This window comes from Silurus meridionalis, chromosome 25, assembly GCF_014805685.1.
Source record: "Silurus meridionalis isolate SWU-2019-XX chromosome 25, ASM1480568v1, whole genome shotgun sequence".
In the NCBI taxonomy this organism is placed as follows: Eukaryota; Metazoa; Chordata; class Actinopteri; order Siluriformes; family Siluridae; genus Silurus; species Silurus meridionalis.
In genome coordinates, this window is record NC_060908.1 from 10533532 (window position 1) to 10559839 (window position 26308).

The window sequence follows — 26308 nt, forward strand, 5'->3', positions numbered from 1 at the left end:
ACGATCAAGTAAGGGTGTTTTCACACCTAGTTCGTTTTAAAAGAACCAAACCCAGTTCACTTAAAGTGAACCAGAAAGTGATCTAAGCAAATGTGAACTCAGTCCCTTTCGTGTTCACAATAAAAAAGACTCAAAAGAGAACCCAGTTCTCTTTTTGGTCCTCTTCAGTATTGAAGTGATCTCAGACCCTTTCGTGTTCACACCTCAACCTCATAAGAACTCAGAACACAGAATTGTGTGAAATTTTATCACGTGTGTTTATGTACTTCTGTCGTAGTTTTTTCACTTGTACGTGACATTGTGGTGCTGTTCTGTTGTAGCCCCTTTCCTTCAGTTTTTGAGAAAACAGAAGAAATACTTTTGTTTTTATGTATTGTGAATAGTTGGCGTTTGCCATCCTCTTTACAAATATTAATAAGTGCACAGCTCTCTTCATAAGACCACACGACTCCGCGACCTGCCATGTCAAAAAGTTTTGTGTTTCAGCAGTGACGGAACACGGCTGCAGGTATGGCAAGCCTCCAGGGACATTTGGCGAAACGAAATGCAAAGCGGACCGGGACCACATTGCTTTCACATGTCACAAACAAATCGAACCACAAACGGACCCACAAACGAACCGTACTCAGACCACCTCCGGAGGTGGTCTGAGTACGGTTCGCTTCTGGGTCCTTTTAAGGGGTCTGAGATCACTTGGTTTGTTCACATATACACACTGAACCGCTCCGAGAGCGTTTGGAGGGCTTAAACGAACTAGGTGTGAAAACACCCTAAAAGTACGACTCTGTGTGTGCTGCACAGTTTCCATGTTTCTCCCCGACACACTGCTCCAACTCCGTGCCCAAGCTGCTCACACACTTTCTGTGTGTGTATCTGTTCTCTTTAATGAAGATTAACAAAACACCACTAAGGAGTCTCACTGATAAACATCTTCACTCAATCATGAGGATTTCCTCAGATCAGAGCCTAAACCCAGACATTGATGCACATTGGCTTGAACCAGAATCAGAGTAAATCAGAGTGTAAAAACTGAGCTTGAATGAATGATGTCTTTATGCACTTTTTCTACTTTAAGGCATGGACTGGTAATAGTTGAAAGATTGCTTTTTTTTAAATTGAAGGATATTATTTATTTATTTATTTATTTATTTATTTGGTTGTGTTGTTGCCCTGTGAAAAAAGATTTACATTAAAAAGGAGCTAGGTCTATAGATAGAGAGAGAGACATAATAAGAAACGAATATCACTGATGTGTGTTTTATTTCAAATTTAATTTCTCATGTGTTTATAATATTAACCTTTGGTTGTTCCAGATTCAATATGTATGCAAAACCTAAGTTTGTTTCCATATGAAAAGGTTCAACATTACACATCTGGAGAGACGGAAAACATGCACAATTGCAGTTAAATATCCAATAAATATTGAGTTTGGCCCACGATTTCATCCCAGTTTTTAATTTTGGCCCACTGTGAATTTGAGTTTGACACCCCAGACCTATAGTAATTTTTATTTAACATCATGTTCTGATTCAGTTTTTTGTGACTGGCCTTCTAGCGGTCTTAGTACCATCAAGTACTTGTACAATAAGGTATATTCATATCATTTTCAAATTTGTCAGAAAAGTTTCATCTTTCGAAAACCCATCTTTTTCGCTTCTTTTAGATCAGACATTTTGTACAAAATCAGTTTCCTCAGTTTCCTAATCTTCCTCCTGACTCAAAAATGGACATACTCTTTCTCTTAGCCCAGATAGAAGAGGGTTAAACTCTGTCATTTATAAATCAATAAATTAAAACCCCTCTGAATCACTCAAGAATACCTGTGAACATGAGGTGGGGATCAGCATAAGCAAAAAAGGGTGGGATTATATATTTGTTTTAGTACACTCTTCCTTTATATGTGCCTGACACAATTTGATGCAAGATTATTTACAGAGCACACTACACCAATTTAGCCAAAATATACCCAGACAGAAGTAACACTTGCAAATGGGGGCAGACATTCTCCAGCAAATCACACTCAGATGTTTTGGAGTTTTGGCCTAAAATATTTAATACTTAAAAAAACCTTTAACAAATCAGCCACTCCAAACTTTTTCACTGCTCTGTTCGAAATTCCTTTTAAGCCAAATTTGCCTTCAACTGTACAAAACACTGTTGCTTTCATCACACTATTGACTAGGAGACTGTGGGATTGGGGGTGGGATGTAAAGCAGAATTGTAATTTACTAGTTTTTGAAGATGTATCTGCACAAAATATCTCTAAATACATTTAGGAAAAAAAAAAAAAAAAAAAAAAAATATATATATATATATATATATATATATATATATATATATATATATATATATATATATATCATGGTGTTATTCTTATTGTATTCTGCAAATCTTGCATTTGAAATTTTAAAACACAATAAACTGTATATGATCCACAAGGTGAAGTAGCGAGACTTTATTTATCTGTGGTTCCCTCCTGCCTGTGTTACCTTCTGGCTCACTCTGTAAATGATGCTGTAATAGCTACACCTGCTTGGATTTAGATCACACTGCACATGCTTTTAAACCACTTTCGGTTGAGACTATACTTAATATTTAGATCTCTCTCTCTCTCTCTCTCTCTCTCTCTCTCTCTCTCTCTCTCTCTCTCTCTCTCTCTCTCTCTCTGCTGAGATGTATGTGCCTCCTGCTTTGTGATGTGCTTCTGGCACAGACACATTTCTGTTGAAGTGGCTGCTCTCTCCCTTTGAACCTGCCTGATTCATCCTGATGCCCTACTTCACCTGTTATTTAATATGGAGCTTTCTGCATGTGTGACTTATTTCTGGCTACAGTGGATGGTGTCACATGGATATTTGCACTTCCTCAAAATCCCAAATGCCCAAAATTAGATTGTGCTTTAGTGAACAATGTTATTAAACTATATATATGCTTATGGGGTATAATCTATATACCACATACAAACTATGTAACCCTATTCGTAACTCGGTACTGTACTCTTGCTACCAATATGCTTAAAGGAATTTTTTTTCAATACCTGCTTAATGTAATGATTTTTAATTCTATTGGCTGGGTTCTCTTTTATTTTTCTTTGGTACTATTCCCTGTGGTTTATTTGGTTCAATTGTTAAAACTACTTTAAAATAAATAAAATAATAAAATAAAATAAATAAAATGGAACCGAGTTAAATGAAAGAGACCCTATTATATTCATCATTTTTGGTTTCTACAACAGCTCAAGTTGTACATCAAAATGACTTAAAAAAAAAAAAGTTTAAAAAGTGAAGTATATACCATCCATGTCCAGTCTCTTGATAATGACCTCCAGCTCCACCTCATTGGGCATATAGCCGAGAGACCTCATGGCCATGCCCAGCTCCTGCTTTGAGATGAATCCATTTCCATCACGATCAAACACTTTAAATGCCTCTCGGATTTCTGTGGAGGAGTCACAAATATGGTCAGTTTCTTACTTCTTTAGAGTCTGATCTTGAATAGCACTATAACTATTCATGTAAAGATACATTTAACTTTTTTTCTTCCTTTTCTTTTAAGTGACTCAAACTATGCCAAGTGTAGATTTATGTGACTATATTTAACATATGCTTAATATTTGTAAGGTAAAAGCTCTAACCATGACTCATAAAATGAATTATAGATTCAGTGATTTCCAAACGCTTAATTACAGTGCATCTGGAAAGTATTCACAGAGCTTCACTTTTTCCACATTTTGTTATGTCACAGAAGTTTGTTTGTAATCTTGTAATCAAAAAATATTACATAAATGTACATAAATATTCACAGCCTTTGCCATGACACCTAAAATTGAGCTCAGGTGCATCCTGTTTTCACTGATCATCCATGTTTCTACTACTTGATTGGAGTCCACCTGCGGAAATTCAGTTAATTGGACATGATTTGGAAAGACACACACATGTCTATATGAGGCCCCACAGTTAACAGTTCATGTCAGAGCACAAACCAACCCATGAAGTCCAAGCAATTGTCTGTAAACCTCCAAGACAGGATTATATCGAGGCACAGATCGGGGGAAGGGTACAGAAAAATGCATTGAAGGTTCCAATGAGCACAGTGGCCTCCATTATCCGTAAACAGAAACATTTTGGAACCACCAGGACTCGATAGCCAAACTGAGCAATCGGAGGAGAAGGGCCTTAGTCAGGGAGGTGACTAAGAACCTGATGGTCAGTCTGAAAGAACTCCAGCATTTCTCTGTGGAGAGAGGAGAACCTTCCAGAAGAACAGCCATCTTTTCCGCACTTCAACAATTTAGCCTGTATGGTAGAGTGGCCAGACGGAAGCCACTCCTCAGTGAAAAATACATGACGTTGTTTTTCAGCAGCAGGAACTAGGAGACTAGTCAGGATCTAGGAAAAGATGAATGCAGCAATGTACAGAGACATCCTTGATGAAAAACTGCTTCAGTGCATTTTGGATCTCAGACTGGGGTGATGGTTCATCTTTCAACAGGACAACAGAGCACACAGCCAAGATAACAAAAGAGTGGCCCAGCCAGAGCCCAGACTTAAACCTGATTGAACATCTCTGGAGAGATCTGGAAATGGCTGTGTACCAATGCTTCCCATCCAACCTGATAGAGCTTAAGAGGTTCTGCAAAAGAGAATAGGAGAAACTGCCCAAACATAAGTGTGCCAAGCTTGTAGCATCATACTCAAAAACACTGGAGGCTGTAATTGGTGCCAAAGGTGCTTCAACAAAGTATTGAGCAGAGGCCGTGAATATTTATTTATTTATTTATTTATTTATTTATTTATTAACTTATTTGCAAAGATTTCAAACATACTTCTTTCATGTAATCATTATGGAATATTGTTTCCAGAATTTTGAGGAAATTGTGAATTAAATCCATTTTGGACTAAGGCTGTAACAACAAATTCTGGAAAAAGTGAAGCACTGTGAAAACATTCTGGATGCACTAAATCTGCATTTGGTTATCCTGCCTTTTTACTGTTTAGTCCAAAGGTGCTTCTCTGTGTATACTGTACAATATGAATGCTTGTAAAATAGTAAATGTCAATTTGAGGATCTGTTACTCATGTTTGTTTTCTATTGAAGTGTGGATTCTTCTTGTTTTGGTTATGTCAAATGTTAATCCAGAGCTGAACATTTATCCAGGATTAACATTTATATTATATGTTCCTGGTCTTACTGGGTATCACCTGTCTGATGCAGTCAAGTCAAGTAAAGTGGCTTTATTGTTTTTCAAACCAAATACATAAAAGTAAAGTGTAAACAGTGAAACAGAACAATGTTCCTCCAGGACCATGGTACTGTATAAAATAAAACAGAACACAAGGCTGCACCAAAATAAATAATACACAAACTTACACACAACCACATTAAAAGCATGTGTGCAGATGTGTGCAAACAGCACAAAACATTACCAGAACAGAACAGAGCAGACGTACCAGGTTGTGCAAAAAAGATGTAACAATATAATAATGCTGTAAATGCAAATATGCTATGACTATAAAATACTATAGTAGTCAGCACATAAGCATATAATATATATATATATATATATATATATATATATATATATATATATATATATATATATATATATATATATGGTCATGTAGTCAGCATTATACCCAACAAGAAAACCAAAGTATTAAAATATGATCAATACAGGATTTTGGTTTTGTCTGAAAAATAGTCCAGTATCGGATCATTAAGTCTCATGGCCTAGCCAAAGAAACTGTTACGCAGTCTGCCTGTGAGTGTCCAAATGTTTCTGTGCCTTATGCTAGAAGGCAAAAGGGTTAAGTGTTTGCATAAAAGGTGCGTAAGGTTATACAGTACACAGTGCTGTACAAAATAAATTGTCCTGTAAATTAACGGTTAAAGACTGGCAGCTCGAGTTAACTCATTTTATTTGCAGAAACTATTTGTTTATTAACCAACATGGACACAACATACACAACAGAAATTGACTGTTAGGTTTAACACTATTAAGCTTTTTTTTTTTTTTTTTTTTTTTACGATAAAATACTGGCTGCAGGGTTGCCAATAATCTAATGTTTTTTTACTATTAAAATAAATGTCACTGTTTTATTATTTTTTCTATTTTACACATTTAAACCCTTTAATTCTACAGCAAAAATCTCAGTTTTAAAAGAACACATACAGGTGCATCTCAATAAATTAGAAAATCATAAAATAGTTGATTTATTTTAGTATTTCAATGCAAAAAGTGAAAATCATATTATATAGATTCATCACACACAGTCTGAATATTGTAAAAAGGTTCAATATTGGAGACTCATGGTGTCTCACTCTAATCAGATAATTAGAACCAAACACCTGCAACAGTTTCTTGAGCCTTCAAATTGTGTCTCAGTCTGGTTCAGGCTACACAATCATGGGGGAAGACTGCTGACTTGACAGTTATCCAGAAGACGATCATTGACACCCTGCACATGGAGGGTAAGACACAAAAGGTCATCGCTAAAGAAGCTGCTGTTCACAGAGTGCTGTCTCCAAACACATTAATGAAAAGTTGAATGGAAGGAAAAAATGTGGTAGAAAAAGGTGAAACGAAGCCCATTCAAGAATTTGGGGAGATTCACAAAGAGTGCAGTGCAGCTGGAGTCAGTGCTTCAAGAGCCACCATGCACAGACGTATCCATTGGCTACAACTGACGCATTCCTTGTGTCAAGCCACTCCTGAACCAGAGACAACGTCAGAGGTGTCTCACATGGGCAAAGGACAAAAAAGACTGGACTGGACTGTTGCTCAGTGGGCCAAAGTCGTCTTTTCAGATGAAAGGAAAGAAAATTTTGCATTTCATTTGGAAATCAAGGCCCCAGAGTCTGGAAGAAGAGAAGAGAGGAGAAGCACAGAATCAAGCACAGAAAGGTGCTTGAGGTCCAGTGTAAAGTTTGCACAGTCAGTGGTGGTTTGGAGATCATCATGTCATCTGATGTGTTGGTCCACTGTGTTTTATCAAGTCCAAGGTCAGCACAGTCGTCTACCAGGAAGTTTAGAGCAATTCATGCTTCTCTCAGCTTTATGGAAATGCTGATTTTATTTTCCAGCAGGATTTGGCACCTGGCCACACTGCCAAAAGCACCAAAAGTTGGTCAAATGACCATGGTGTTGGTGTGCTTGACTGTCCAGCAAACTCACCAGACCTGAACCCCATAGAGAATCTTATTGTCAAGAGAAAAATGAGAAACAAGAAACCAAAAAATGCAGACGAGCTGAAGGCCGCTGTCAAAGAAACCTGGGCTTCCATACCACCTCAGCAGTGCCACAGACTGGTCACCACCATGCCACGCCGAATTGAGGTTAAAGCAAAACGATCCCCTAACAAGTATTGAGTACATATACAGCAAATGAAGTAACTTTCCAGAAGGCCAACAATTCAATAAAAAATGTTTTTTGATTGGTTTTATTTCATTTTTTGAGATATGAGAATTGGTGGGTGTTTGTTAAATGTGAGCCAAAATCATCAAAATAAAAGAAATAATGACGGAAAGAGAAAGCATGAAAACAAGGGAAAAAACAAGCAAAGAAAAAATATATATAATCAACTCTGAAAACCATGAAACAGTCTGGTGAAATGTCACAACAAATCAAACAACATAATAAAAGCAAACAAAAAAAACATAAAAATAGTAAGAACAATCAGCTGGATAAAGTATTCATCCTGCAATGCATGTTGGGATTTTTGTATTATTCTTACACCCATAGCATAAGAGTTTGTTAATAGTCACCAATTTTGAGTTTCATGTGCTGATTTTTTTATGTCTGTATGAGACTGATGTATTTCTAAAGTTTTTTTTGCATAAAATGTTTTTAAAATCCTTAATAATAGTTTGTTATCTTGGAGACAAATCATAAACATTATGAAATTAATAAGAAAATGACCCAAAAAACCATTAGTTCTTTAATTGTTTATATCACAATCAACAATTAACCAAAACCACCAAATTCCAATTTTGCTTGATTCTTCATATTATAAACAATGTGCTTTACAAATACAGTCATAAAAATCAGAGGAAAAACAAATGTTAAAGAGTCAAGGCTCAAGAACCTACATCAACCACTGATCTCCAAAATGGTGAGGTCAAAACATTTTCAATCAAATATAAACCTCTATTAAGTCTCAGAATGTTTTGTAGATATGTGATGAAGCTGTTAATGCTGTTTTTTGGAGTCGTTTAATCGTCCTGTTTTAATTCAGTTCATTTAATCTAAGGCTGTGGCTGGATGTCAGTTGTAGTTTTGTTTCTTGTTTTTTCCTTCAGTGATTCTGCTTGTTACAGCAGGTGATCATCAGTGTCTGAATTCACTCATTTGTTTTTATTCACTCTGTCAAGTGGACTGTAAATACTAGTAATGTAAGGGAGCTAATGTGGTGAATAGTTTTTACAAAGCAATAATGCAAAAAAGTTTACTTGTATTTACATTAACAGTATTAAACTGTGTGCTTAGGGTTGTTGTTGTATAGGAAGGCAAAGCTTAGTCCCAGACATAACGTTTAGAATTGAGGCAAAACAGTTCAAAGCTTAGTTTCATCAGAACAAAATCTTGTTCCAAACAGTCTGAGAGTCCTTTAGGTGCCAGGGGTCTGGCAACTGTCATAAAGCCTAGAGTAGATCAGTTGAGATCTCCAGAGCGCAGTTAACTTGACCATCTTGTTCTTGGTCACCTCTCTTACTAACCCGCTTCTCCCCAAATCGCTCAGTTTGGTTGAGTGGCCAGCTCTTGAAACTGGGGGGCCACTGTGCTCTTGGGAATCTTCAGTGCAGCAGCAATTTTTATAGCCTTTCCCAGATCTGTGTCTTGTAACAATCCTGTTTCTGAGCTCTGCATGCAGTTCATTTGACCTCATGTCTTGGTTTTTGCTCTGACATGCATTGTCAGCATTGAGGCCTTCTAGAAAGAGGTGTTTGCCTTTCCAAACCAGGTCTAATCAGTAGATTTTTCCACTGGTAGACTTCAGTCAAGGTATAAAAAAATCTCAGCACAGATCAGGAAAAATAGGAGGCGCCTGAGCTTATATGAAAGTGTTGTTTCATAGGGTCTGAATACTGATGTACATGTGATATTTCAGCTTTTTTAAGTTTAGAAAATGTACATATATTTTTGTATTTTTATATTTGAGTGTAGATAAAAATAAAAAAAAAAAACAGTCTGATTGATTGCAGAATCAGGCTCCAAGGGGGTCTGAATACTTGCTGAATACTTGCTGAATGCATTGTATATATATATATATATATATATATATATATATATATATATATATATATATATATATATATATATATATGCATACTATATGTATAATATATAGAATTACCATATAAGTGCCTCCATATGCTGTACATTAAGGTTTGAAGATATAAGATTTCAGTAGTTTGTACCAGTAACCTCACCTGATTTTTTTTTTTCTGAATAGTCTGTAGCTTTTTCTAAACTTAGCCTTACTCAAGGTTACGTACATTAATCTATATACCAAATAGTTTAAAAGTTATGGGCATAATCACAGTAATAATAAAACAGGCAAAATACAAGTATTTATACATACTAATTGCTATGTATAACGTATAACGTGTAGGAACTCTCATGAACATATATGCCAAATTATTATTATTATTATTATTATTATTATTATTATTATTATTATTATTCCTATTACGATTATTATTATTATTCCGAATATTATTATTAATATTATTATTGTTAAACATTATTATTAATATTAATATGATTAAATATTATTATTAATAATAATTATAATAACTACAATAATAATTTTAGTCTTTGACTGCCATCTAGTGGTCCACTGTCAATAAAACATCTTTGAAAGATAATATTTCCCCTTGAAAATCATAAATTTGTTCTTTTAAGACAAATATGAAAGTCTAATGCAGTGTATAATGATACTGCAATAGAATTGTGCTGAGCGAATGCTGATTTTATTTATATATATATATATATATATATATATATATATATATATATATATATATATATATATATATATATATATATATTTATAATCAGCAAGACCGGGGAAATCATTCTAGAAGTATCTGCATTTTGCGCTGGTGGATCATAACCAGGTTGTAAGAACTGCTTCAAAATGTCAAAAGAAATAAAATGAGCAAGAGACCAAAAAAACAGAGATTAGCATTTTATTGAAAACTGCATTTAAACTCAAACAGTTGACTGCTGCAGTTGACAGACCACTGCCCAAAAATTTGCCACAACAGAACTAAAAGTGTCAAAAAAGGATTCGGTAGTGAGTAGCCCCACCATTGTTGTTAACTTCAAACACTAGTTTCAGCATGCTTGATGCAACTGTTTCCAGGAGGCTGGTGGGAACGTTGCTCCATGTAGTAAAGATGGCTTCATGAAGGGAATCCACAGTCTGGAACTGACGTCCGTTTTTAGAAACTTCGCTTGCCATCCATCATCAAATATTCTTAAGGGTATTTAGAAGCCATCAGGACCATCCAGGTTAAATTTTTTCTCATACGAAAATAAAACTTTTCTTCATCTTATAATCTCCCATGTTTGGTGCCTCCTTTGCAAATTCCAAATGGGCAAGTTTGTGGTGTGGGAGGAGACGTGGCTTTTAAAGACGGTTTTTGTTCTAGAAGCCTTTCTCTCACAGATGCTGTCTTATGGGTATTGGACTGCAGTCAGCATCAGTAAGGGCCTTAATTTGGCTCGAGGTTCGACCTGTGTTTGGCCTGTCGAATCCTCAGTGCAGGTGACATTTTTTTGGGTCTACCACTAGATTTTTTGTCCCATAACTCTCAGGATCTTTTAAGAAATTTAAAATGACTGTCTTACTGCATCCAACCTCAGCAGCAATGGTGCGTTGCGAGAGCTTTTGCTTGTGCAGCTCAACAATCCTGCCACTTTTAAAACAGAAAGCCTTTTTGCTTTTGCCATCAGGAGATCATGACATTGTGGTGGTCTGAAGGACAATGACATTAAAGCCATATTTTTGCACAGATTTAAATTTTAAAGGCTGTGGTCTTAAACTTTTGAACAGCTGATAAACAGCCTTTAAGTTTAAGTGCATTTTCAATAAATTGCCTACTCTCTATTTTTTTTGTCTCTTGCTGTTGTTTCTTCTTTTGGCATTTTAAAGAAGTACTTACAACCTGGTTATGATCCACCAGCGTGAAATGTGTATATTTGGAATGTTTCCCACGGTCTTAAGATTTTGTCCAGAAGTGTATATGTGTATATATATATATATATATATATATATATATATATATATATATATATATATATATATATATATATATATATATGTGAGAGACATAATCTGGAAAAAAAAAATCCAGAAAACACAATGTATGATTTTTTAACTATTTATTTGTATGATACAGCTGCAAATAAGTATTTGAACACCTGAGAAAGTCAATGTTAATATTTGGTACAGTAGCCTTTGTTTGCAATTACAGAGATCAAACGTTTCCTGTAGTTTTTCACCAGGTTTGCACACACTGCAGGAGGGACTTTGTCCCACTCCTCCACACAGATCTTCTCTAGATCAGTCAGGTTTCTGGCCTGTCGCTGAGAAACACGGAGTTTGAGCTCCTCCAAAGATTCTTTATTGGGTTTAGGTCTGGAGACTGGCTAGGCCATGCCAGAACCTTGATATGCTTCTTACAGAGCCACTCCTTGGTTATCCTGGCTGTGTGCTTCGGGTCATTGTCATGTTGGAAGACCCAGCCACGACCCATCTTCAATGCTCTAACTGAGGGAAGGAGGTTGTTCCCCAAAATCTCGCAATACATGGCCCCGGTCATCCTCTCCTTAATACAGTGCAGTCGCCCTGTCCCATGTGCAGAAAAACACCCCTAAAGCATGATGCTACCACCCCCATGCTTCACAGTAGGGATGGTGTTCTTGGGATGATACTCAACATTCTTCTTCCTTCAAACACATTTAGTGGAATTATGACCCAAAAGTTCTATTTTGGACTCATCTGACCACATGACTTTCTCCCATGACTCCTCTGGATCATCCAAATGGTCATTGGCAAACTTAAGACGTGCCTGGACATGTGCTGGTTTAAGCAGGGGAACCTTCCATGCCATGTATGATGTGGAGGTGTACAATTTTGTCTCTAGTGTCTTTGGACAGCTCTTTGGTCTTGGCTATGTTAGTAGTTGGATTCTTACTGATTGTATGGGGTGGACAGGTGTCTTTATGCAGCTAACGACCTCAAACAGGTGCATCTAATTTAGGATAATAAATGTAGTGGAGGTGGACATTTTAAAGACAGACTAACAGGTCTTTGAGGGTCAGAATTCTAGCTGATAGACAGGTGTTCAAATACTTATTTGCAGCTGTATCATACAAATAAATAGTTTAAAAGTCATATATTGTGATTTCTGGTTTTTATTTTTTTAGATTATGTCTCTCACAGTGGACACGCACCTATGATGACAATTTCAAAACCCCTCCATGATTTCTAAGTGGGAGAACTTGCAAAATAGCAGGGTGTTCAAATACTTATTTTCCTCACTGTATTAATAAAAAATAATAATAATAAAAATAAATAAATAATATATTTATAGATTTATAAATAGTAACTGGTTTAAATGTTTGTAGGGCCTACAAACATTGAGATTAATTTTTAAGATTTTTAAAAGATTAAATTAAGATTTTATTTGTATTCCTTCCGTGCCATGAGGTGCACTGGGTGGCAAGGGCCTGATGGCTTACTTGTCATTTTCGGAGCAGTTTTGTTACAGGTTGGAGGATGTGGCATGGTATTGTTAATAGAAGGGCTGGTCTGAGTATTTTAAAACACACAACAGACTGTAGAATTGTAAAAGAATGTAGAGAAAACAAAAATAAACACTCCAAGTGTAAAGGGTTTGCAGGTTAAAACCATTGTTTAATGAATTAATATCAGAGAGGAATTACTAGATTAGTTTGGAAGCTATAGGAAGTATAGTATTTTAACATGTATAAACACTCTTTACAACCATGGTGAGCACAAAAGTGCCTCAGAGAACACAACACCTCAACCTTTGAGATTCCACTCCTGTCAGCCGAGAACAAAAATCTATGATTATCGTGATTTACCAAAACCAACGAACTGGAAAGATGTGAATTAATTTTTAATTTTTTAATTTTTAATGTTCAGCAGTAGGAGGTTGTAGCTCAGTGTTTAAGGCATTTGACTTTCTCATCCAATAGTCTTCTTCTTCTTTCGGCTGCTCCCATTAAGGGTCGCCACAGCGGATCATTCGTCTCCATACCACCCTGTCCTCTACATCTGCCTCTTTCACACCAACTACCTGCATGTCTTCCCTCACCAAATGCATGAACCTCCTCCTTGGCCTTCCTCTTTTCCTCCTACCTGGTGGCTCCATCCTCAGCATTCTTCTACCAATATAATTCATGTCCCTCCTCTGCATATGTCCAAGCCATCTCAATCTCGCCTCCCTTACCTTGTCACCAAAACATCCTACATGCGCTGTCCCTCTAATAAACTCATTTCTAATCTTGTCCATCCTCGTCACTCCCAACGAGAACCTCAACATCTTCAGCTCTGCTACCTCCAGCTCCACCTCCTGTCTTTTACTCAATGCCACTGTCTCTAATCCATACAACATCGCAGGTCTCACTACAGTCCTATAAACTTTCCCTTTCATTCTTGCAGATACCCTACTATCACAAATCACTCCTGTCACTCTTCTCCACCCACTCCACCCTGCCTGCACTCTTTTCTTTACTTCTCTTACACACTCTCCATTACTTTGCCCTGTTGACCCAAGGTACCTAAACTCCTCCACCTTCTCCACCTCTTCTCCCTGCAACCGCACCACTCCACTGCCCTCCCTCTCATTCACACACATGTACTCTGTCTTACTCCTACTGACTTTCATTCCCCTTCTCTCCAGTGCATATCTCCACCTCTCCAGGCTCTTCTCAACCTGCTCACTACTCTCGCCACAAATCACAATATCATCCGCAAACATCATAGTCCAGGGAGACTCCTGTCTGACCTCGTCCGTCAACCTGTCCATCACCACTGCAAACCGGAAAGGGCTCAGGGCCGATCCTTGATGTAGTCCAACCCTCACCCTGAACCAGTCTGTTGTTCCTACTGCACACTTTACTGCCGTCACACCGTCCTCATACATGTCCTGCACCACCCTCACATACTTCTCTGACACACCTGACCTCATACAGTACCACAGCTCCTCTCTCGGCACCCTGTCGTACGCTTTCTCTAAATCCACAAATACACAATGCAATTCCTTCTATATACTTCTCCATCAACATCCTCAAAGCAAATAAGGCTTCTTAAATCTGTGGTGCTCTTCCTTGGCATGAAACCATACTTTTGCTCACAGATGGTCACCTCTTCTCTCAGCCTGGCTTCCACTACTCTTTCCCATAACTTCATGGTGTGACTGATCAACTTAATTCCCCTGTAGTTACTGCAGGTCTGCACATCTCCCTTATGCTTAAAGATCGGTACCAGCACACTCCTTCTCCATTCCTCAGGCATCCTCTCCCCTTCCAGAATCTTGTTAAACAATCTGGTTAAAAACTCCACTGCCATCTCTCCTAAACATCTCCATGCTTCTACAGGTATGTCATCTGGTCCAACCGACTTTCCACTCTTCATCCTCTTAATCGCTGCTCTCACTTCCTCCTTACTAATCCTATCCACTTCCTGCTTTACCAACTCCACATTATCCAACCTTCTCTCTCTCATTTTCCTCATTCATCAGCTGCTCAAAATACTCCCTCCATCTTCTCAACACACTCTCCTCACTAGTCAACACATTTCCCTCTTTATCCTTTATTGCTCTAACATGCAGCACATCCTTCCCAGCTCGGTCGCTCTGTCTGGCCAATCGGTACAAATCCTTTTCTCCTTCCTTAGTGTCCAAACTCTCATACAGCTCCTCATATGCCTTTTCCTTGGCTTTCGCCACATCCTCTTTACCTGCTGCCGTGTCTCCTTGTACTCCTGCCCTCTTTTCTCATCACTCTGTCTATCTCACTTCTGTTTTGCCAACCTCTTTCTCCTTATGCTCTCCTGCACTTCCTCATTCCACCACCACGTCTCCTTGTCTTCCTTTCTATTTCCAGATGTCACACCAAAATCCAATCACACTTTCTCATCCAATAGTCATGAGTTCAAATCCCAGCCACACCAAGCTGTACTCCTGAGCCCCTGAGCAAGACCCTAAACCCCACATCGGCTCAGTTGTATGAATGAGATAACTTTTGGTCACTCTGGATAAACATGTGGCAAATGTAGTAAATGTAACCGTGTGTCCATTTGAAGTGAGCCATGGATGTAACACTTATGTCAGTTAAAAAAAATATATATTTGAAAAGCCTTGTACCAAGCTGGCCATTCTCCTCCAATCTCTCTTATCCACAAGGAGCATCCGTTCAAAGAACTGCTGCTTAGTCAGTGTTTTTGTTTTTTGCACCATTTGATGTAATCTCTAGAGAAAATTCCAGAAGATCAGCAGTTTACACTTGGTAGCAAAATCCATGACACAAACAAAGTTAAAGAGATCAAACTTTTTGTTGACCTGTTTCTACTTTGTTTTTGTTTGCATTGAGCTGATGCCACATGCTTGGCTGATTAGGTAAGTGAATGACTGTGCAGATGTACAGTGTTACTAATAAAGTGGACAGTGAATGGAGGTTTCAAAATCATTCTTGTGCATATGCAGGTTTCTTCTTTTTGACAGTAACAGTAAGTTAACAGCGGTGGACATTTCTGATTTGCAACAAGCATCTGCAGTACATGGATATTATGAGCCGAATCTGCTTCTGCAAAATGATATTTGTTGTTTAAATCATAGGTGGATGACTTCTGCCATCTTGTCATACATTGCTTGGACTTGCTAGACACCTGAGTATGCAGTAAATGATGCAGAGCTGTGACTATGGAAAGCCAAAAGGGTGAGACAGTTTTGTATGTTATTAAGTAACATTTGCAGCATAGTAGATTAGTTTATAAAGTAAATATAATTTGTTTAGGGCTTCAACTAATAATTAATCGATTAGTCAGATTAAAAATAAATAAATAAATAAATAAAGTAAGAAAGAAAGAAAGAAGAAAGAAAGAAAGAAAGAAAGAAACTTTTTTGATGTTAAGATGATTAAGATGTTTTTCTTAATGTAACAATATAAAACCCTAAATGTGTACTTTAAAAATGCAAAAGACATACTGAGTTTAACTATCTTTAATTTTGACATTTTATAAAGCTTATAGTGGCTGCTTGTTGTTTCTCCTTTAAACAAATTCCCTTATGCTGGTTGTTTCTGTAAAAAAACAAAAAAACAAACAAACAAAAAAGCAATTGAGTATGCAAGGTGAAACAATTTGTGTAAATCATGTGTATGGTTTTAATTACATTTGCAGATGGCAAGTTGAAAACCATGCATAAAATATCTATATCAAATATAATACAACAGTGCTTGGACAATTATAAATGTTATGTTAAATGTAAAAAAAACAATACACAGACATTTTGTTCAGTTGTGAAGTTATAAGCATCTAGAATATATAATTAATTTGATTTTGCATAAAAATAAAATTTTATATATACATAAATGTAATATACAAACATTGAAAACTAACATTTAAACATAGTAAAGCCACAGTAAATCAAGTATGAAAACAGATAAGTTACTGTTGTAGTATACAAATGCTATAAAAGAAAATGATACGGAGAAACGCAGCAAACTAACGGCTTAATTAAAGAAAAAGAAAAAATATACATTGGTGTACAAATGCGTAAACATTTGATAAAAACCACAACAGTGGGTAAAAACACCAATACCTGCCTTTTGTAAACCACTTATGGCTGATATGAGCCAAATATCCATAAGCACACTTTAAAATGTAGTGGAACATCTTCCCAAAAGAGTGGAGGGAATAAAAAGAGCAAATTGGGACTAAATGTGGAATGCAATGCTCAAAAATCACAGACCGTACTTATGACCAGTACTTCCAATACTGACCCAATACATGACTTTTGGAAATATAGTGTAGTTACAAATTCTATTATATGATATTTATAGCTATAATAACACAGGAATGAATATGTGGTTGTTTTCCTAAAATATAGAACATACAGAAAGCAGGTCGAGTTTTAACGGTGAAAGAATGTAAAAATAAAAAAGAGTAAAAACCTGTAAATTATAAAACATGAAATTTCTGTTTATTTAACAGTACTGTTAATGTAAATACAAGTAAATGTAATACTTTTTGTGTTATTGCTTTGTAAAAACTATTCCCTACATTAGTTTACTAGTATGAAAGAGTGAATAAAAACAAATGAGTGAATTCAGACCCTGATGAACACTGCTGCTGCTAACAAGCTGAATTTCTTTAAAGGAAAAAACAAGAAACAAAACCACAACTGACATACAGTTACAGTCTTAGATAAAATCAATTAAATTAAAACAGGATGAATAAACGACTCCAAAAAAAGCATTACCAGCTTTATTTATTACAGTTTGACTTTATTTCTGTCAAATATCTTCAAATTATTCCTTGAAACTTGACGGTTTATATTTAATAAAAAAAATTGTTTGACGGTTTGCTTTTGTGGTTGCTTTAGTTGAGCTCTTGTTTTTCTCTGGTTGCTTGTAAATTACATTTACATTGTGGCATTTAGCAGATGCCCTTGTCCAGAGCCACTTACGAAAGTGCTTCAAGTCTCTATTATGAATAAATCTACACTGGTCCACTAGATTTCAGACTTATGATAAATCAGCCTGAATTTTTTATTTATTTATTTATTTTTAACAATGCATACTTGGAAAGTATTTAAATAATGCAAACGTATTAGTCCTCAATGTATTTTATTTAGGTCAAAGACAAAAAACTTACAGAATTATGCAAAATTATTAAAAGTATCAATTCAAATCAAATCTCTTACAGATAACAGCAGCACACATTCATGTACAATTGAAATTATAAAAGGGATTCCCACTGCATCAATCCTACACAGTTACTGCCTTTATATAAAGCAACATACAGCATGACATTCATATTTCTCTCTCTGTCTTCGACTTAAACACAGGCTCTACTCTACTGCACAATGTTAACCCACAAAATACACAACAGGAATTTGACTGTTAGGTTTTACAGTATTTTACTGTTTTTTTCTCTTGATTTTATGGTAACCCAGCAGGGTTGAAGTGACAATGAAGTGACTGATTAAATGAGGATTGAACTTAGATGGACACCTGTGAATAAGGATCACTGAAGGGAAGAGAACAAAAGCAGAGAAACACAACTTACAGCCGAAGATGAAATCAAATGAAAATAAAACAAATTAAATCTCTTAAAAAATTTCAGCAGAGGATGATGGAACAACCCCCAAAACAGCTTTACTTATTAAAAAGCTCTAATTGAGATTTTAGGTGTTTAGGTGTGTTCATATGAAGGCACCATAATGGAGATCAGTGTTTGCTTTAGTGCTGCTCTGGAACTGTGCCATTTTAAAACTAGCTTCATAAATAAAAAAACAAACAAAAAAACAACAACAACAACAACAACAATGCAAAACAGATCAACTCTGTGCACTGTAACACGGTCTACTAAAAATCATAAATCAAATATACAGTATAATATAAAATGTAAAAAATAGTGGATAATTTATTTTTACTGCAATGCATGTTGGGAGTTTTTGTACTATTCCGGCACCCAGCATGCATTACAGCATGAAAATTTGTTAATAATTACCATTCTAGAGTTTTATGTGCTGATTTTTTATGTCTGTGTATCTAAATGGTTGTATAGCTCTAAATGTTTTTGCCATAAAATATCTATAAAAGAAATCATTAATAGGTTGAAAAGTTGCCCTGAAGTTATAATACTATAAAAAATAAATAAGAAAGCTTATTAGAAGCCACCCATACAAAAAATTAAGATAAGATCATTAAGTGATGATTATATCATTACAAATCATTTTCCAAAACCACCAACTTACAGCACATGCGCTCTTGACTTTTCCTGTAATAAAAAATGTGGTTTACAAACGCAGTTAAAACAACCAGAAAAATAAGAAAATTAAAGAGTCAAAAGTCAGGAGCCCAATGAAAGCAATCACTGATCTAAAAAATGGTGAGGTAAAGTCATAGTAGAGTCAAACTTTAATAAGTGAAGCTGGTAATTCTGTTTTTTTCTGTGTTGTTTAATCATCCTGTATTAATTCAATTGATTTGATCTGAAGCTGTAACTGTCTGCAGTTTTGATTCTTGTTCTTTTCTTCAGTGATTCTGCTTGTTAGCAGCAGGTGTTTGTCAGTGTCTGAATTCACTTATTTGTTTTCATTCACTCTGTCAAGTGAACTATACTAGTAAACTAATGTAGGGAATAGTTTTACAAAGCAATTACGTTTACTTGTATTTACTTTAACAGTATTTATTTGTTAAATAAACAGTAATTTCATGATTAATGATTTACAGGATTTTATTGTCGCTATTTTACATTCTTTCGCTGTTAAAACTACAAACATTTTTACAGTAAAGACAGTAACTGTGTAGTTACTGATGCTGTGAGAATCTCATCACTAATATAAATTGCACATGAAAGTGTGATGCTGTTATCTGCAAGAGAATTGAGTCAAGCTGATACTTTTAATGATTTTGCATAATTCTGTAATTTCATGTCAAGTCATGAACTCAATAACTCAAAAACACAATCTCAGTTCTAATATGCTTACATTATTTAAATATGAGTTTATAAACAAATAAATGTTGGCCAATTTAGGTGCAGTTGGTTTCTGCAAATAAAATGAGTTAACTCGAGCTGGCAGTATTTTTGAATTTTTACAGGATTTCTTTTACAGTATACGTACACTCTTTCATAGTCGTTGAGAGTAATTATCAGTCATGTGTTACTAATAAGATGAACAAGAATCATTAAGGATCAAGAAATCTGATTACCTCTATAAAAGCAAAAGTAAATGTGACTGTTAAGGATGAAATTGGCAGTGGTAAATACTTATTTTAAGAAGGAGGATCATAGGGTGAAGTATAAGAGTGGAGGAAGGTGCACACAGGTGAACTATGTTCTATGTAGGAGATGCAACCTGAAGGAGATTGGAGACTGTAAGGAGAAAAAGGTTGGTGAAACAGAATTTCGATTGACAGAGTAATGAGAAAAGTAGGCAGGAGTACAAGGAGATGCAGCAGCAGGTAAAGAGGGAGGTGGCAAAAGCGAAGGAAAAGGCATATGAGGAGCTGTATGAGAAATTGAACACTAAGGAAGGAGAAAAGGATTTATACCGATTGGCCAGGCAGAGGAAATGAGCTGGGAAGGATGTGCTGCAAGTTAGAGCAATAAAGGATGCACATGGAAATGTGTTGACTAATGAGGAAATTGTGTTGAGAAGATGGAGGGAGTATTTTGAGAAGCAGATGAATGAGGAAAATGAGAGAGAGGAGGTTAAATGATGTGGAGAGGATGAAGCAGAAAGTTTAGATTAGTAAGGAGGAAGTGAGAGCAGCGATTAAAAGGATGAAGAGTGGAAAGTCAGTAGGACCAATGACATACCGGTAGAAGCATGGAGATGTTTAGGAGAGATGCAGTGGAGTTTTTAAAAAAGACTGTTTAACAAAATTTTGGAAGGTGAGAAGATGCCTGAGGAATAGAGAAGGAGTGTGCTGATACCAGTTTCTAAGAATAAGGGAGATGTGCAGTCCTGCAGTAACTACAGGGAAATAAAGTTGATCAGTCACACCATGAAGTTATGGGAAAGAGTGGTGGAAGCCAGGCTGGAAGAAGAGGTGACGGTCTGTGATCAACAGTATGGTTTCATGCCGAGGAAGAGCACCACAGACGCATTATTTGCTTTGAGAATGTTGAGGGAGAAATAAAGAGGAGGTCAGAAGGAGCTGCATTGTGTGTTTGTGGATTTCGAGAAAGTGTACGACAGGGTGCCAAAAGAGGAATTGAGGAATTGTGGTATTGTATGAGGAAGTCTGGTGTGTCAGTTAAGTATTTGAGGGTGGTGCAGGACATGTATGAAGACAGTGTGACAGCAGTGAAGTGTGCAATAGGAACGACAGACTGGTTCAAGGTGGAGGTTGGACTGCATCAAGGATCAGCTCTAAGCTCTTTTCTGTTTGCAGTGATGATGGACAGGTTGATGGATGAGGTCAGACAGGAGTCTCCATGGACTATGATTTTTGCGGATGATATTGTGATTTGTGGTGAGAGTAGGGAGCAGTTTGAGAAGAGCCTGGAGAGCTGAAGGTACATGCTGGACAAAAGGGGAATGAAAGTCAGTAGGAGTAAGACAGAGTACATGTGTGTGAATAAAAGGGAGGGCAGTGGAGTGGTGTGGTTGCAGGGAGAAGAGGTGAAGAAGGTGGTGGAGTGATTTGTGATAGAAGAGTATCTGTAAGAGTGAAAGTGAAAGTTTATAGGACTGTGGTGAGACCTGCGATGTTGTATGGATTAGAGGCAGTGGCATTGAGTAAAAGACAGGCGGTGGAGCTGGAGGTAGCAGAGATGAAGGTGGAAAGATTTTCGTTGGGAATGACGACGATGGACAGGATTAGAAACAAGTTTATTAGAGGGACAGCCCATGTAGAATGTTTTGGGAACAAAGTGAGAGAGGTCATGTGCAGAGGAGGGACATGGGGTATATCGGTAGATGAATGCTGAGGATGGAGCCACAAGGAAGGAGGAAAAGAGGAAGGCCAAAGATAAGGTTCATGGATGTGGTGAAGGAAGACATGCAGATAGTTGGTTTGAAAAAGGGCAGATGTAGAGGACAGAGTAGTATAGAGACGGATGATCCGCTGTGGCGACCCCCAATGGGAGCAGCCGAAAGCAGAAGAAGAAGAAGAAGAAGAGGAAGAAGAAGAAGAAAAAGTTATTATGGAGCACTTACTGTAGGTACAGTATGTGTGTACATCATGCCAAAAAGAAAGGATACCAGCTATGCTCTCTGAGAAGCAGTTGTTGCTGCTCATCAATCTGGGTAGAGTAATAAGACAATCTCCATACATTTTAAAATTCACCATTCTACCGTGAAAATTAATTTTTACAAATGGAGAAACTTGTTGACAATCTTTCCTGTAAGTGTTCCAGCAAACTCTGTCCAAGGTCAGACCATTCCAAATTGGTCAAATGATGTGATCTACAGGCTGATTTAAGCACATAGCACAAAAACAAACAAAAAATGTTTCCTACTAGTTATTGAGATTGTTTTCTATTTTTTACACCAGGTTTCTGAATGTTGATTTACTTTTTGGGATAAACTACATATTGAATCTGTTGTGTTTTTGTCACCAGAAAATATATTTTGTTTATAGAAGTTAGTGACATCAACATAATGATCATTAAGGCCCTGATTAAAAAGAAACTGATTTAATTAAATGAGGGAGTACTCTCTTTTTCTCCTGTAATTTTACTGAATCTGAGGAGAGGATGGGGTTTTAGCAAGATAATAACACCAAATATACAGCCAAAATAACAAAAGAATAGCGTAATTAATCTCATAAATCCAAATTAATCAGTTATGAATATTGTGAAATCTGAATGTTCCTTTTAACCTTGACTAATAGAAAAACAATTTGCCAGGTTAAGGGATTTGCACAAATTGAACCACAAAGCTGCAAAAAAAACTTTAAGCTGTAATAGCCGATAACAGATTTGCAACAAATTACTAATACTTTTAATGTTTATTCTTATTAAAACATAATCTTTTGGTAATATTTATAAGTAAAGATTTAGAAGACTGTGTGTGTAGGTGTAGATTTAATTGGACATATGAACAAAACTATCTACTCATTTCCCACACATAATTATTACACATAATTTATTTATAAAAGGTCCACAAACATTAAGGAATTTGGACTCAAATAAATTACAGAAGATAATGTAGGTCTTTTCTCAACAAAGACAAGATTTTAGCTGTGTACAACACATTTAACAAATTTAAATATTATCAGCTAGATTTGTAAAACCTTACGTGAACATTTCAGGAACTATAAAGTACTAAGAAATACATTCATCCTGTGAATGATGTTAGCCATCAGACCATTCTTTCTCAGGAATTTTGCAATTTAACCCTTAAAAATACATAGCCAGAAGAAAAAGTCACACACTGATATTTTGTTGGAATGCCTATTGATTTGTTTACGGTATATATATTACTATATATACCATATATTATTACCTACTGCGCCTTCTGTACATTAATCATCCCTGTATATATGGACTTCATACCCTATTTATCTTACTCCTATTTATTGTAAATAGGCCACTTATGCACTTCTGGTTAGATGCTCGCTGTACCTTGCACAATGACAATAAAGTTGAATCTAATCTAATCTAATCTAATCTAATCTAATCTAATCTAATCTTTGCCATGGCATCCTTCTGATACGATTGATGTCAACTTTTATTTCTATGCACTTTTTTCACTAGGATCTAACATTAGTGATGGGCGATGGGCTCTCTTGTAGCAAATTCTTGTGTAAAATGGACTCTTTCACAATTCAAGTCAATGAATCCTGCCACTGTCATTAAAAAAAAAACCAAATCTTTAAGATGACCCATTGTTTTGGGCACATAATGTTGCTGAACCTAGGCCTGACCAACTGAAGCAACCCCAGTTCAAAACACTGCCCCTGCAGGCCTGTACAGTAGGCATATAGGTGCCATCACTTCATCTAACTTGCTGATGCATCCATCACTTTGGAACAGGGTAAATCTAGACGCATCAAACCACATTAACTTTTTTAACTGCTCCAGAGTCCAAACACTGTTCTGTAGCGAATATAAGGTTTTTTAAATTAACCTTAATAAGTGTTTTCCTAAGGCTGCACAGCTGTTTAATCCCAGTCCCTTGAGTTCTTCCTGCATTGAGCATGTGGAAATGCTGGTACTTTCACAATTATACAAAGCCATGAGTTCTACTGTTGTTTTCTTCTGATTTTAATTCACCCACTGTTTAAGTGATCGCTAATCATGACCATTCAAAAATTTTATCTGACCACATTTATTCTTAAAAAAAGACCCTAAGCTGCCCTTTCAATTTTTAATAATGTGTAAAACAGTTTTTAGACCATTTCTAGTAGTTTCAGCAATCAACAATTTTTCTGTCTGTGTGATGCATGTCAATAATTTTGACCATTCATTTTTAAACACTCAAAAAAAACCAAATAGTTGTTTTAAAAATGAAAAGCTACTCACTGCATCAGTAAGGGTTAAACAACTTGTTGCCAGCTGAAACATATTAATCACTGCAGTAATTATCCAGTGGAAGGCTCCTACTGATTTTTTGTTAAATCCAGGTAGGGATTTGTTTGGCCAGGCCGTGTATATCAGTGCATTGCATCAGTGAGGACTTGTAGTCAGGATTGGAATAACTAATGCAGTTAACATTAGTTAACATTAAACAAGCGTTTTTAATAAATAGGGTCCAGTTATTAATTCTGATTTGATGTTAATTAATGGTACACATTGCACTATTGGAGACCACGATGCACGATTTACTGAATTATTTTGTACACCTGAAGAAAAATATCAGCTAAATATCTCAAACAAGGCGTGTTCTGAATTAAATTCTTCTGTTGCAGCACACTTGTGTAATCACAAAGCCATCTGTAAATGATCCAACAGTAATTTGATGAGCCAGATGGATTTGGGAACTCTCCATGGGGATGGAAACTATCATGTTCTACTTTAGCAAAGTATCGCCAAAATTAAACAAACAAAAACTAAACAAAATTGTCAACAACAAGAAAAAAAAACAGGAGTTCCACTCACCTTCCACTTCATCTTCGGGGAGGGTAACAGGAGATCCGTAAGAGAGGATGTCTGGCACCGAGCACAGTCCCCTGTACATGAACCTGGAGGGCACAGCGCGCACTGGCATCTCTGCGATGACAAAAGCTCGGACTTCACACAGCGCGCCGTCCTTTGGACACTGCGGATTCCCTACATGGCGCACAGTGGAAATTCCACAAAACAATGATTCACTCCTTGGTTTTTTATTAAGAGAAGACGCATCGAGGAGCGCTCACTCCATGGAAGTGACTGGTGCCTGTGAATCTTTCAGGTTTCAGTCCCATAAAATGGCGAAGGGATGCACAGAGCGATCAGGATTGAGAAACAACCCGAGCGAACCTGCGTGTTGCTCAGATGTTAGCAAGGTCCAATTTGTATCACCAGATAAAACATTTTTTATCATAAGATAAACGTTAAATGCACCGCGGAAAGTACTGTACACGTGTGGTTAATATTTAGCTCTTTTTTCCTTGAACCGCTGAAATCCTACAGGTAGTTAAATGTCCTCTAGTTGCTGCGGTTCGAGTGGATGAAATCGCTCCAGACGACCGTGTTGAATCAAGTTTTCCCAGCAGCCGTCTTAAAGATGTTCTTTCATTTTTAGATGCAATAAAATGCTCCGCGATGTGCACGCCGGCTTCCAAATAAGGCGCTGGCCCTGATGGTGAAGGAAAAACCGCTGCGTCTTGCTTGCATTATATTGCAAGACTGAGAGTCTACTCTCAGACCGCTCTCGTCTAATGCGCACAGGTCTCTGATCGTGGCGCGTGCGTTCACGCGCACGTTTAAAAGGGACGCGCACTTACCTTGAAGCATTCTGTGCAATTGTTGCAATTGTTGCACGTGAGAGGATTAGAGTATATATATATATAGAGAGAGAGAGAGAGAGAGAGAGAGAGAGAGAGAGAGATTGTATTTGGGGTGTTATGCATTTATGGTTTTAAATCTACCAAATAAAATAAAAATGTGCTTTTTATTTTTAAGGTAAGAAAATAATAATAAAAAATTATATATATATATATATATATATATATATATATATATATATATATATATATATATATATATATTTATTATCATATATTATTATTATTATTATTATATATATATTGGGGATATATAATAAACAACCTTAACGAAATATATGACCTCTAAAATAAAATACAATCTCCCACAAGATAGAGCTTTTTAGAGCCCACTGGAGGCATTGGCCTGAAGCTGCAGTTAAGTGTGCTCCTGTCATGCCCTTCATTACTCTATTTGCTGTAAAGCCCTGTCTCAGTGCCAGCCTGCTTGACAGCATATCTTCCCACGGGCTAATCTTAAGGTTTTATCTGCACCTGAAGAGACAACTGCAAGTAAATATACTGAAGTGCTTTAGCACAAAACTTTAAGGTTTTCCACAAGAAACTATTGTTGAGAAGCACACTGGAAATTGTAATAAATTATTTTAGCCATATATTTTAGTTTAC

The 26308-nt window shown here is 36.5% G+C and overlaps 1 protein-coding gene across 3 annotated transcripts in view; it reads right to left on the reverse strand.

Moving 5' to 3' along the window:
* Positions 1–25570, reverse strand: part of cabp7b (calcium binding protein 7b) — a 39750-nt gene extending 14180 nt beyond the window's left edge. For all 3 annotated transcript variants that reach the window (XM_046839235.1, XM_046839237.1, XM_046839236.1), the window contains exons 1-2: positions 24816–25570; positions 3295–3438 (exon numbers count right to left, since the gene is read on the reverse strand). In XM_046839235.1, coding sequence (XP_046695191.1) covers positions 3295–3438; positions 24816–24924 — 253 coding nt within the window. In that variant the 5' untranslated portion in view covers positions 24925–25570. The remainder of the gene's footprint in view (positions 1–3294; positions 3439–24815) is intronic.
* Between the last annotated feature and the right edge of the window lie 738 nt (positions 25571–26308).